The sequence below is a fragment of the Aptenodytes forsteri genome, unplaced genomic scaffold (genome assembly GCF_000699145.1).
Source record: "Aptenodytes forsteri isolate BGI_AS27 unplaced genomic scaffold, ASM69914v1 Scaffold349, whole genome shotgun sequence".
In the NCBI taxonomy this organism is placed as follows: domain Eukaryota; kingdom Metazoa; phylum Chordata; class Aves; order Sphenisciformes; family Spheniscidae; genus Aptenodytes; species Aptenodytes forsteri.
Genome location: NW_008794452.1, coordinates 4,119,606 through 4,134,080, shown reverse-complemented (window position 1 = coordinate 4,134,080; position 14,475 = coordinate 4,119,606). Strand labels below are relative to the sequence as shown.

At 38.7% G+C, this 14,475-nt stretch overlaps 1 protein-coding gene across 1 annotated transcript; it reads right to left on the bottom strand.

Moving 5' to 3' along the window:
• Positions 1 to 369: 369 nt before the first annotated feature.
• On the bottom strand, positions 370 to 14,469 carry KIF1BP (KIF1 binding protein). Its single transcript, XM_019474935.1, has 8 exons — positions 14,286 to 14,469; positions 10,608 to 10,706; positions 6,674 to 6,753; positions 6,421 to 6,562; positions 6,339 to 6,380; positions 5,092 to 5,176; positions 2,539 to 2,648; positions 370 to 1,810 (listed from the first exon to the last, which is right to left on the bottom strand). The coding sequence occupies exons 2-8, from the start codon at positions 10,614 to 10,616 to the stop codon at positions 932 to 934; spliced, it is 1,347 nt and encodes a 448-aa protein (XP_019330480.1). The 5' UTR covers positions 10,617 to 10,706; positions 14,286 to 14,469; the 3' UTR covers positions 370 to 931.
• Between the last annotated feature and the right edge of the window lie 6 nt (positions 14,470 to 14,475).

Below are 14,475 nucleotides of genomic sequence, written 5' to 3'. Positions count from 1 at the left end.
CTTCAGAGAGGTCCTACTTGCAGCTCCTGCTAAGGCAGCACCTGGGCTCCCTGACTGACTCAAGGTAAGAAGCCATCCATGGCATCCCAGGCCTTTAAAGCTGTATTCGGCAACTGTTTGGAGCACTGGAGCACAGCGCCTCTACCCTGTGAATTCTCTACAGTGTATTAAGAGCAGGGTATCTCCTCCCACCACAAGCAAGAAAGTTTGCTGCTTTCTTGCTCTTCGTTCTAACACTTCAGTTGCTCATGTGTTTTTACTGAAGACACTTGTGGAAACACTTTCACAACTATTTATTTTGGCCAAAGTTGTAACGTATATCATATCTTAGTAAGACACAAGGAAACAGAATTCTAAGGACTCTGAAAAAACATTTAGGCAAGCTAGTCCATTTATTGAGCCTCTATCAACTAGGTTTTGATTAACAGGGGAAAAAAAGAAAACACCGAGCAACATAGAAAACATATATTGAAAATAACATAAAGTTCCCTTCATATGAATAAAGTTTTCTGGGGACAAAGGTTAGAATAGATAAGAGAGATTCTAGTTGGAAGAACGTGCCTCAGGTTTCTTAGAAAAATTTTAAGAGAATTTGTTTCTCTAGGAAAAGAAACAATTTTCATACAGCACCACATTTAGAAACTGAACGATATGCCGAAGGAAAAAACCATAAGGGAAAAAAGGTTTGTATTTACATAGAGGACAAACAATACAAAGCATTAGCTGGACATTCACTTTACATTTAAAGTTTATACCGTTAGTGTGGGTGAGCTACTGAACTGGAGAGCTCTGAGTTTCTCACAAAGTTACACTACTGCAGGCTCTAGGTGGACTGCCAAACTGTAGACACCTTAGTTCTATCAATCAGTACGGAAGCACTGGTTTTGACAGATATCATTTTAATAGTGCACATTTTCTTCAAGGCAAGTATTTATATGAATGGACACAGTTTTGCTCTTAGCCTCTCCATTCTTGTTGGAAGAAGACCCACCATCTCCTTACTGAGTTCTAGTTCAGTTTCAACAGCACGGACAGCATCTGGGTACTTCTCACAATAGTCTACCAGAAATGTGTAATATTCCAATGATGTCTGCATATTTTCCAGTTGCTTTTTGCTATCCGAAGTAATAAGCTTACCATATAGTCGTGCAATATGAAATTTAGCCACCATTGCAGGGCGAAGAACATCTTCCTCGAGCTCTTCAGGGAACACCTTATCTGGGTTCCTCAAAGAATCTAAGAAAAGTTCATAGTATTTGATTGCTAACTGAGCCAGAGAATTAATTTTTTTAATTGTGTGGGAGTCTAGCTCCTCTAACCTGTTACCAATAGCTACCTTTAAATCCATCATCTCGTAATAGGTGTCAGCTAGTTCAAACTGAAGCTGCCTACTAATCAACAGATAGTAGTGTGGATTCAAGTCTGCATATATAGGCTCCAGCATGTCTATTCTACGCTTGTGCATTTTGCAACGCCTCTCATAGTCTTCTTCAAAGAAAGCAAGTACCTTAAACAAAGCACTGTGATCCTGAACAATTTCAATATGATCAGTAACATAACCATCAACCTGAAAGAACTCTTTTGCTTCCTGAACATAGTTCTGACCAACTAGAAAGATTTCTCTGGCTTCTTGAAAATCTAAAGGATATACGCTGCTTACTTTCTCTTCCATGGCTAAGACAGAGTCACATATATCACTCGTTCCAAAAAGGACAGCTTTTTTCCTGCCCTTCTCTTTTTCATCCTCCTCTTTTTTCCTTTGGGCTTTAAGTTCCAATTGCCTGTCTGGATCCAGTTCGCCTATGTTATCCTGAAATGACAAAGCATACTAATTAAAAATGCACGTGGCTTACAAAGAGTGACTTACACCAAATCATTTTATTTATGAGTTACCTTTGAAATACAAACTAGTTAGCCACAAGACAGAAGAGAAGACACGTTGGCATACTAGACCTTATAGTCACAAAATAGCATGTAAATTACAGTCTCGATTCTGTAAAAACATGACTAAGACAATTTCGTCTCCCTACCCTGTGTGACAATATAGCCAAAACAATAAATGTAAAGCCCAAAGGCCCTGCTTCTGCAAAGCATTTCAGCAAATGCCGAGTTTTAAACATTCGAATGAATGATTACATGAATGAAATGAACGCTTGAATGAATCAAAGGCTTGAATGAATGAGAACACCAGCACACAAAACGGTTGCATATTAAGATGATGTTCTTACTAGCAATTAAATAAGAGATCTGCCAAATCAAGCCACAAGAAAATGCAGCAGAGAGAAATTAGTGAAGTTGCTGTACAAGCAGTGCGCTGATCACATTACAGAGCTGATCTCCTATCCATGCTTATTTCTAAGTGCTGCATTAAAGTCAAAGCATACTATGAAACACCTGCTACATTGCAAGCATCTATTGTATTGTTCATTGGGCAATTATTTATCATTTGGTACCAACTATGAATTGATTCCTGTTGCAAACGTCAAAATAGACTTTGTTTTTAAACAGTGACAGCTACAGAACAGATTTTTCGGTTACCTCAAGTAATTTCCGAGCACTTTGCAGGAGATTCAGGCAATACTTAATCCAGCATCTTGCAATTTCAGCTTTTCTCTGTCGAAGGTCCTGTTGGTCTTGCTCCGCTTCATCTATTGAATGGACATAAACACTTAAAAACCTTAAAAGAAGTCAAGCACTCCAGCAAGAACCTCAAATGTTACATGCAGAGAATACATTACTTGTATTTAATTAATTTTTCCTTGTTTTTAGACAGAAACATGTTCTCCATGTTAGTTTGTATAATAATTCTGTAAACTGTCATTCCGGTAGAAAACCATATAGATTAACATGGATTTGTCATGCATGGATTCTTCAAAAAAAAACAGATCATAATGTATGCTTAAAAAGACCTTTGATCTTAGAGGTGTTTTACTGGAAAAGATTTTCATGTCTCTTTGTAACAAGAGAAAGAAATCGGGACAATTTGTTTTCTGAGATTCAGCTGCCTGCCTGGTAATTGTTTCTGAGGATGATTAGGGCATTTGTATTGCAATGGGCCCCAGACTTGCTACCAAAAAAGGGAACAAAAGTAGGGGAAACTGTCTTTCGTTAATCTACCTGGTACCAACATCAGATTTATTAGCTCTACAACTTCTGTATTTTTCTCCCCACAGTCTCCCCACTGTTACAAGTAGCAGCACTGCTGATGTCTCAAGATAACGTTTTCAGAAACCAAATGGATTTCAAAGAGAACTCATTTCCCAGTCTCCAGGCAGAAGACAGTGAGTTAGCTGAACAATGAGGGGATGCTAGCATTCCTGTTCATCAAATAAAAAGCCAGCTTCAGACTCAGATCCACTGTATTCATTATCTTTCATGAGAGCCAATCAAGTTGTTCTTATCAAGGAAATAAGAATTGTTGCTAATCTAAGAAAAGGCACCTGTACTAAATATCTCTGTGATCCTTTATATTCCAATTAACATGATAAAACGAATGTGCTTGAGAGTGGCCAATGCTGACCGTGTATTAGTCTTTCTGTAAGTTAGAACTTTCTGCATAACTATCTTCAAGTCCACAGCCCAGCTCTCTGTACCATGAAAAGGAAGGGAAAATAGGATAAACATTTACTCCATTGAAACAAACACAAATATCACTACTCCCATTTGCTGTAGGTGGAAGCCAAGATAGAAGTTAGTTGACTTGACCAGAAATCACACAAGACAGTACCATTAAAAATAGGACTCTTATCTACCACTTCCAGTCTTGCACCTGAATTTGAAACCATAACTGACTGTATGTTTCTACACACCAACCAAAAACATAACCTAATTTTTTGGCTGAAGTATCGTATTAATGAACTGACAACTGTGCAGCCAGGTAGCTATGAAAGCCCATAAATGCTGATTCAGACCTACTGAATATTTTGTAATATACTGTTTTCAAACAGCCTAACAGATTAGCATAACCTGAGTCTTGACAGCCCTGTTTCCCTGAAACTAAAAAGCTTTTGGATGTCATCCTCAAAGTACTTAAATAGTTAGAAAGGCAACTGCATAGAGTTCTATATTTTTTGAGCTAAGAGAAATACTAAAAGCAATTAAATTAATGTACTGTCACTGAACTTCAATTAAATAAAACTCAGTTGTGTCTATTCAGATTATATTTTAACCTGAAATAACACCATCAGTGGATTAAAAAGCTTGTGTTCTAAACAGCTCAAACCATTAAAAGTTAACCAATATATTCACTGTTCAAAGTCAGAGTTATGAACTCACACAGGGGTTACCCTGAGTACTTGCTCACTCTCTACGAGTTAAAGCTCCATTGATTTGAAGCTTTCAGTTGCCCAAGACACAGAATGTAAAAGGTTGTGCAAAGAATATAAGCACAGCAAAAGATAAGCAAAGACTAAACCTAAAACAGAGGATTTATGTTGAGTACTGATGCTATCATATAACCACAGGTTCTTAAAATGGTGGTCAGTTCTCCAAAAGTTTCTTTTATTGGTCTTTGCGCTGAACCACAAAGTTGTTCCTTTGCATCAATACCCGAAACAACAAGGAGGGGAGCTACAACTCCAAAGATAGCCCTTAATGAGGCTGCAGCATCCAGCAACAAAAGACAATACAAGTAACTTCTGGATTTGGGGGTTTTTAAGAACTGCAGTTTCCCTCCCTCTTTTAAAACTATTCCCAGGAAGCATCTGGTTTGGTTCATTGAATTATTGCCCTCTGATCACGGAGAAGCAAAGGTAAGCTGCATTTTAAGCACATGTACAAGGACAAATGGGTGAACAGAGACATTGCCACTATTGAAACGGATATTGTTTTAAATTTCTCTTTTATTCTGGTATGCTTTCTGAAACACCAGCAAGAAGCACTTGAGTTTTTCGTCACAGGGTTTACTCATAGTCAATCTTAAGCTGTAGTAACAGCTCTTCAGAAACGTTCCACTTTGTTGTTAATTAAAAAAGTTTTAGAAAATTAACACTGGGATAAGTTTTGTACATACTGCTAGACTTCACTCCTAACATTATGTATCAATGATGCTTAATTCACAATATTTTATTCAAAACTTTTACATGAACTTACTGTCTTCAGCAGATGGCACCTGCCCAGCTTGGCTAAAGATGACACTGGCCGCTGCTAAACAGTGTCGGGACTCCATAAAGCATTGCTGAGAGAAACAGAAATGGCAGCATTTATCACTGGTGTAAGCAGCGCAAGCACTGCTCTCAGCTTGGCTAAACCCCTCGCCTCAGATAGTATAGATATATGAACACAAGGGAAATGATAGAACTGAGAGGCTCTGGTGCATATTCCCCTGGACACTGGAAGAAAAGACAATTTTTCCATGTCTGCTACTGAATACAGTATTTTCTAACCAACCATTTTCTCTCTACCACAGCCACAATAGCAAACCTTGCTTTTAATATTAGATGTATACATTGTGAACATTTTCACTGTTCTGATCTATGCTACTATCGTTTCCCTGCGGTAAAGGAAGTGATGTCTCGTGGTAAAGATTGTATCACGGGGTGTTAGTCGGAATGAGCTGGACATACAAGTCAACATTATGAGTCAGATTTAGATTCCTGTACTTATATTTGGCAATGCATTGTTTGATGATTAGTGCTATCAATGCATCAAAAAGACATGGAAATTACAAGTTACTATTGAAATTAGCATTAGCTGTCTTAGGTATGGCAGAAGTCTTTTAAGCATCAGAAAAGAGCATCTGAATAGTCTGGAATATAGAAATTCCTAAATAAAACTGAAGCATTTCCTAACATAGTGGATTATTTAGAGTCAACACAGGTGTGTGGAAGCGAACAGCTACCACCTTACATCTTTGCTTTAATGTTCACATAGGCTCAAACAAGTCTTAAGCACATGCTAAAGTACAAAGTACAATAATTTGTAGGAAACATACAACATGCAATACCTCAGTCCTAAGATGGTTTTGTTTTTAAACTCTGTATTGTAAAAGAACAATATGATTATAAGAAACAATTTAAAATCAAGTGATTACTTAAGTTTTACTTACAAGCATCATGTCACATCACTGCCAGGACTTCATAAACTATAGAGCTTTTCTGATGTCTACACCCCTGCTCATTTTTCCCACTGCCATCACAACACCACAGGAAAGCGAAGCCACTATATCCTCTTCAGAAAAAACTAACAGATGTTTCACGTCAGAAGACAACTTGTGCTTTTACAGGAGGACATTTTTAATTCAATATGGTACCCTTTCTCAAACAGCTGTTTAAACAATTGTCTTACTTGATAGTTATATTTATGATATAATTACAGCAGAAAAACATTTGGTATATTACCTTAGAGAGATAGTACTGTGACAAAGTAGCAGCATTGAGTGCATTCTACCGAGTACTGTGACAAAGTAGCAGCATTGAGTGCCCATTCTACCGGGTAGTAGCCACAATACTCAAGCTGTCGTTTAAGAGTAGTATGGCAATACTGAGCAGCCTTCTCAATCATCTCCAGGTGTTGGTAGACTTGTGCCAGATAATATAGAGTATGTGTATAGGCCTTTTCAAATCTGGAAAAAACAACAGTCTCTTTAGATTTCTTCTTTTTTTTTTCCCTCCCTAAATACACCCTCATAAATTAAAAAAGCAATAATAATCTAGGTATCCTGTTACGCACCCACCTTTTGGATCTTTCTTGGTCTGTGAGTTTTTCTTCTTCTGCCATGAAATGTTCACTGGGATCCAGGGGAGGATTTCCATCCTGCAAGAGTACATGATATATTCAGTAAATTACATTTCTCTTACTTTGTAACACAGTGCTCCCTCTTCTGGCTCCAGATGATCTACCATTTTTCAATCCCAAATTCAACAAAACTTCACATAACAGCTCTACGCCTATCTGAATGTCACATCTTTGGAGCAATTCCACAAAACTCAGGAGATTTAGAGGAAGAAAGCCACAATTCCACATGGAATTACAAGGTTTTTAGCTTGTAGAAGACTTCTACAAGTCTTGCTAAAGTATGCCTACATACTTTAAAGTAATGCATGCTGTCTGCACCAGAAATACTCAACCTGGATTCTACAGGACTATAACTGGGTGTCTTTAGTTTGTACAATAACATAATGGTTTTTAAAGCATCATTTTAATACTAAGCATGCCTTCACGTGTGAAATACTCGTTTGCCCAGCTGCACTAATCAGTAACAAAACATCCTGAGGAAGTACTGCAAAGAACATTATGTGCAGAGTGCTCAGCAGACCTGCTGTAAAAACTGCTCTTGCCACTGTGAAATGACTCCCTTTATTCACAAGCTGGTAAGACTATTTACTCAAATATATGAATGAGACAAAGGGAATGTCTTTGGAGGATGAAGCTGCTGAACCTTGATATAAGGCATGACCTACATGCAAGTTATTAATGATGTGAACTACTTCAAAGTGCTTTTTTGTTTTTTAAACCATGAGCTCTGTCAGAATCCTTATACAGAGATAGATCTTGTGACACATACAAAATAGTTTATTTTCCTTGATCAAGAATGGAAAGTATAATATTGCTGTGCACATAGAAGTAACTGATTTTAAACTTATTTTTGTGCATTCTGTGACATTAGTTTCTGAGATGAATGCAGAACAGTGACGACTATACATCTTTCAGCAGTGCTCTGTTCAACCTTTCCATAAAACAACTGTCAATAAAGTTACAGTCAGCATAACTGGCAAATCCAACAGCTGAACATTGCTTATGGCAAAGTTTTATTAGTCTGTGCTTATCTAATTTCCTTTGTAATTGTGAATAAGTTCAGATGCCAATTCTAACACACTTCAGATGAAGATGTCTTTCTTAAAGGTGGCTTTCTACCATTACACAGTGCATCCTGAAGGATGTTCAACATGCCTGCTAGCAACAGAGCCCAGTTTAGCATGCAATTTTCCTAGCCCTTTCCTAAACCCATTAGTATCTTAGCCCAAGAGAAAGTAAGGCAATAAATAAGCAGCAGTCCAGAGAAATACTTTTCATGAAATAATAGGGACTCAAGCAGCGACAGGAGCAACAGTAGAGAATGCATTAACTTTAAAGGGAAGAAAACATACTCTCATGTTCATATTTCTTCTCATTAAAAAATCCTGAAAGGATTTCTTTGTTTGCTTTTAATGGATTTTTTTTTAATTCATCTTCAAAGATGAAAAAATGGGTCTGAAACAGACAGTGACAAATAAAAGTGTGTTTAACCTACCAGAGAGGTATAAATTTTTATATGACCTTTTAATCTTTAAGGTTTTCTGTTTATACCTCATTAGTTTTTAAGTTGTGAATTTATAATCCTCCATCTTGTTTTCTTTAGAGATGGAAAGGCTTACAACCTTAGAAAGGCTCCCAAACCTTCCAACAAGATTTGCAGTATATTCTGGCACGACCAGAGCTGATACTCCCGCAAAGAAAGCAACTGAAATGACACAGTAAGCTAGACCCTTGTCTACTTCCTGTATCTACAGATTTATCCTCTGATGTCAAGCCTTATGCCTTTAATCATCCCGAGGAAGAGCTCTGCAACTCTCCTCTTCCAGGTGGACTTCATTAGCCCAAGCTCCTGTCCATAGAGTTTAGCACCCTCAGATTTTCACTGTACTGCATTAAACAATCAAACAGCTTTCCTAACAGCAAGATGTTGTTACAATAACTAATTATTTTTTGAAAATAATTTAAAAATAGATGCGAACTCAAAGCATTCAGGAGCAGAAAGTAAAAGAATCTTTTAACTCTACCAAAATAATTTTTTTCTTGCAATTGCCTTGGTTGTGCTCTAGTTGCTTAGGGGGGAGGGATAGAAACCAACCCCACCTAATTTGTAAGTTAACAAGACCCAGTTAGTGAACAACTAAATCCACCAGTTCAGGAAAATGCCCCAATCACCAACAGTTTACCAATTATTTCCAGACAGGAAGGCTGCCTGATTGCCTAAAAATGACAACATTAAGAAAAATATATTCACATTTTTATAATTTCTGAATGATGAATGTTGACACAGTTGTACAAATCCTAAAGATCAAACACCACTGCAAGGAACGCAAGTCCTCTTTATAAACCATAAAGCAGCTAGACAAGCTCCCTCATCTCCTGCTTTTCTTTTTTTTTTAATTCTTTGCAGATTATGTCAAATACAATTCAGTCTTTTCAGAGAAATATGACACAAGCCCAATAAAGTTACCACAGAAACAGTCTTTTGGTGTAGTTGCTTTTGAAAAAAAAGTCTTTAGACATATATACATTTGGCTATATAATGCCCTGAAATATAAGTGGCAAGTAAAAAAATGTTGGGGAAAAAAATGTGACAAGTGATCTGATGTGGGCTTATTGACAGTCATGTATATATGCCCTAGCCAGGCAGCAAAGCCCCAGGAGGAGTATTCGCTAGCCATTACCCAACAATGAATGCAGATAACTAACAAAAATTAACCCTTTCAGAAAAAGCCCACAGTAAAAATGTGAAGCATTTGGCAGCATTTTTTAATCCGTTGAAATATATGGTAGTACCGGTACAATTCCATAATGACTAGAGCGAGTACCAGAATCTTTTAGAGGCGATGTGGAAGCCAACAATATCATGCTTGGCTGGGTATAAATATCTAAGTTGAACATCAGGAATTAATTAGAGAACGGGTCTGTAGAGAGATGTAGTACCTCTAGTCAGATCAACCGATCCAGAGGGCGGAAAATAAACAGACAAGCTTTTCAGCACAAGTGGTTTGGTTTTTTTCCCCCAGATCCACTACCTCTCCTATCACTGTAGACCAGCATGGCTAGAAAGGTGGTAATACAGCAGGAAGTAACCGATCAAGACTAACCCATTCTAAAATTTCCACAAGAATAATCTGTGCTATAAACAAAGTCCATGTAAAACCTGAACGCAATTTCATTAAACTAAGTTCTGTCCAACCTTTATAGCTGTCCTGGGACAGAGATACACAGACACTGCTCCTCTAAGGCCACAAATGTTTCTAGCTCACTCACAAACTGTCCCTGAGGCAAATCAGTGTAGGAAGAGCTTTGCAAAGAGCTTCAAAATAGCACAAGGGAGTCTTTGTTGATACATAGCAGAATCCACAACTCAAAAAGTTGTTTAATATGCATGAGAGGTTTAGCTGTTTATAAGATCATCCTCTTGGATATGGAACTAAACTACTTTCTCTATGCAATATTGTGCACTCAGAGCAAACCATGCAAATATTACAGTTTTGTTTCCTTTTCCCTACTGAAAGCAATGGATTGACATTTTACAGCATTTCCAAGATAAGATTAAGAACAGTATTAATTAAAAGCCAAATTCTACCTGGCTTCAACTTTGGATTACCAATTCAAAGAGATTTCAAAAAGGACCATTATTTTTGAGCAAAATTATTTTCCTGAATAAGTCCATTTTGAAATTAGCAAGCGATCCTCTAGTTTGCCTCTTCCTATGCTAGCAGTACAAATCACATCACTTTTCAAAAGTATTCCAGCAGCCAGTATAAAGCTCAGAAACTCAAATTCCACCGTATGTTTTTTCAAAGATTACTAAAACTGTAAGTGGCACGTCAAAGTAAGACCTGCCACAATATTAATAAACACAGTACCTCTTTCATGTATTGATTATACAAGGCTTCTGCAGATTCCAAGTAAGTTTGCGCAGTTTTAATTTCATCCCTTTCAGACCACAGGATACCTAGATTGTTCTAAAGGTAAAAGAAAAAACAAAATAGTTATTTTCCCATTATGTTCCATTATATTATACGTTTTCTCCAAGCAATTTATCAGTCTTCACCCTTTCATATATATATGTTCCAATACAATGGATTTCCAAAAGCAAAAATTGTGCCCACCCATTTTTTCGCGAGTTGCTCAAAAAGGAAGGTTCTCGCACAGCAGCAAATATATAAAAAAAGACACCTAACAAACTGCAGTTTTCTGTGTTTACTCTGCTAAATTAGGACTGGTGTGTTCAAATAACAAGCTGTTTCCACACAGTATGTTCTGCATCTGATTCATGCAGCTTCTATGCAGCCCAGAAGGCCAACCATATCCTGGACTGCATCAAAAGAAGCAAGGCCAGCAGGTTGAGGGAGGTGATTCTGTCCCTCTACTCTGCTTTGGTGAGACCCCACCTGCAGTACTGCGTCCAGCTCTGGAGCCCTCAGCATAAGAAAGACACAGACCTGTTGGAGCGGGTCCAGAAGAGGGCCACGAAAATCATCAGGGGGATGGAACACCTCTCCTATGAAGAAAGGCTGAGAGAGTTGGGGTTGTTCAGCCTAGAGAAGAGAAGGCTTCAGGGAGACCTTCTTGCAGCCTATCAGTACTTAAAGGGGGCTTACAAAAAAGATGGGGGCAAACTTTTTAGCAGGGCCTGTTGCGACAGGACAAGGGGGAATGGCTTTAAACTAAAGGGGGGTAGATTGAGACTAGATATAAGGAAGAAATTTTTTACGCTGTGGATGGTGAAACGCTGGCATAGGTTGCCCAGAGAGGTGGTGGATGCCCCATCCCTGGAAACATTCAAGGTCAGGTTGGCCGGGGCTCTGAGCAACCTGATCTAGTTGAGGATGTCCCTGCCCATGGCAGGGGGGTTGGACTAGCTGACCTTTAGAGGTCCCTTCCAACCCAAACTATTCTATGATTCTATATCATATACAAATATAAAAAGAGCCAAGGAATTAGAAATTTGTCATTATGACTCTGTAAAAAAAATTTAACAGGAAAAAGATATGCCAGGAATGAGTGCTTGTATATTTTCAACAATGAAAAGAGAGGAAAAGAACTGTTAAGATGCAAAAGCTGTGGATTACTGCCTTCAAATTTAAATTACATTAATGTACATAGCAACTTGTTACTGCATCTGTGAACTCACCTTTTACAAAAAAGTACCTCTAATTTTATTAATAAAGATGAAGGCATTAATAACAATCCATGTCTGATGTGCTAATTTAATTCCTAGGCAGTGTTGTTACAAAATCCAACAGGGCTAAACAAAAAAACTTAAAAAGAGTTAGAATGTGTAGTTGTGTGCCAGCCCTGTGTCCCTTTCAATTCCATTTACTTCATTATTTTTAAAAGAAAGCACCACATAGCATGATGTTTATGAACAGAAATACTTTGCCCACAGCCAAGCAGTGAAGGGACCAAATTTAATTAGACAGAAACTGTCATACACATCCTTAAGCAGAAGGTCAGAAATTAGAAGTAGGGCTACAGAAACAGGCCCAGCAAGAAAAAGGAATGCTCCTGCTTTCAAAATATAAGTCAGTGCAATGACAAGATACTCTATACAACCTAGAACGTGCCAATGGAGAAGTATGACCACTGTTGAAAATTACTGTTTTTATATCAGAATTATTTTTTATTAAATACTCAAGTCATTTACAGCCCTGGGGACAGAAAGCTGAGGGCACGCTCATTTGTCAACATGTCAACACTGCTCTCAGCTGCATGCCTGATGACAGTAGACCTATCTTCTGTTGGACCACAGCACTTCACATGAGTAACACTGAAACTTTATCCTGCTGTTTCCCAAAGGCCCCAAAACAGGAAAACCCATGCAAAGGACAGCACATTTGTCCCACAGAGACAAGTACTGCTTTCTAACACACCAGTTCAAAAGCACAGTGGAATCCCTGGTCCTCAGCCACAAAAGCAACAACTCCCCAGCAACACATACTGGGAAGATGTTATCTTATTTTGTCTGGCTTCTCAAGCAATCTCCAACCTTATAATGAGCAACAGATTTGTAGTGGTGTACCCAAACCGTCACACTGAAGGACAATGAGCAGATGTAACCTCAGGAATTCCAAACAACTCTACCAGTTTAACCAATGTAATACAAGTCACTGTTTAACTAGAGCCTTTCCACATGAACACACAATTCCTTGACAGTTTTGTGATGTTTGACAAGGAAGTACTACTAAGCCTTTTCTAATTAGAGCAGCCATTTTTGACAGAGACATCTAAATAACTGCTCCATTTAATTTGAAGTCTAGAGATAGATATCTAACTATACACCAGCTACCATGACGGTGCGGTTGAGCAAAGGCCTTTTTGCAAATCTTCGTATGATAAGAACTAATTTTGTTAACAGTATTACTTTCTTCAGAATAAAGAGGTGAATATTATTACTTACCCAAACCGTCACACTGAAGGACAATGAGCAGATGTAACCTCAGGAATTCCAAACAACTCTACCAGTTTAACCAATGTAATACAAGTCACTGTTTAACTAGAGCCTTTCCACATGAACACACAATTCCTTGACAGTTTTGTGATGTTTGACAAGGAAGTACTACTAAGCCTTTTCTAATGAGAGCAGCCATTTTTGACAGAGACATCTAAATAACTGCTCCATTTAATTTGAAGTCTAGAGAGATATCTAACTATACACCAGCTACCATGACGGTGCGGTTGAGCAAAGGCCTTTTTGCAAATTCGTATGATATAACTGCTCCATTTAATTTGAAGTCTAGAGATAGATATCTAACTATACACCAGCTACCATGACGGTGCGGTTGAGCAAAGGCCTTTTTGCAAATCTTCGTATGATAAGAACTAATTTTGTTAACAGTATTACTTTCTTCAGAATAAAGAGGTGAATATTATTACTTCTAGCCCTATAAAACTGTATTTACTCATCTGGAACAAAATATAATAGATGAAGAGATAACAGGCAAGGCTGAAAAGCAAACAAGTAAGTGACAGCTTTTGAGAACAATTTACCTTTTCAGGATACTGCATAAATAAAAACATCTCCCAACTTTACTTTGACAACAAATGACAGTTAAGGAACCACAAATAAGTTCTGGACACACTGAGGTCTTTTACTAATTTATTCTTGCTCAGTTCTTACAAGTTCTGTCTCAGTCTATCCTGAAGAGTATGCTGCTTTGTCAACACACAGTTTCTATTAAGAGAACACACCATTAGATGCTCTGCATGCCCAGAGGCACCAGCAGCAAGCTTGAAAGAGAACAGCATCCCTCCACAGCCCTCACGTGTGAATTATTTCTTCAAGCAATAAATAAATGCCAGCAGCCCTGATGTTTATTATTAAACAAGCCTTTCCCATCAGGGCATCAAAGTGCCATGAATCCCCGTTACCCCTTTTCCAGCCCATTGCAGAGACCACACAGTATGGCCCACAGACACGGTACTCCCGCTCCCCACCTGACCCCACCGCCTCACGCCACCCAAATACACCCCTGCCTGCCAGAACCCCTCACAGCCCTGCACCGCAGATACCCCCTTCGGCCTTCACAGCCCCGGCCCACCTGGGCCTGTATGTAGAGGGAGACGCAGTCTGGGGAGAGGCGGTGGGGCTCAAGGAGCTGCGTGCAGCGCTGCAGGTGCTCCTCGCCGGCCGACAGCTCCTCGGTGTCGGTGTGGTTGACGCCCAGCTCGTACTCCAACACGGCCCGCCGCACGGCCACCAGCCGCGCCTCGCCGCCCCCCCCTTCGGCG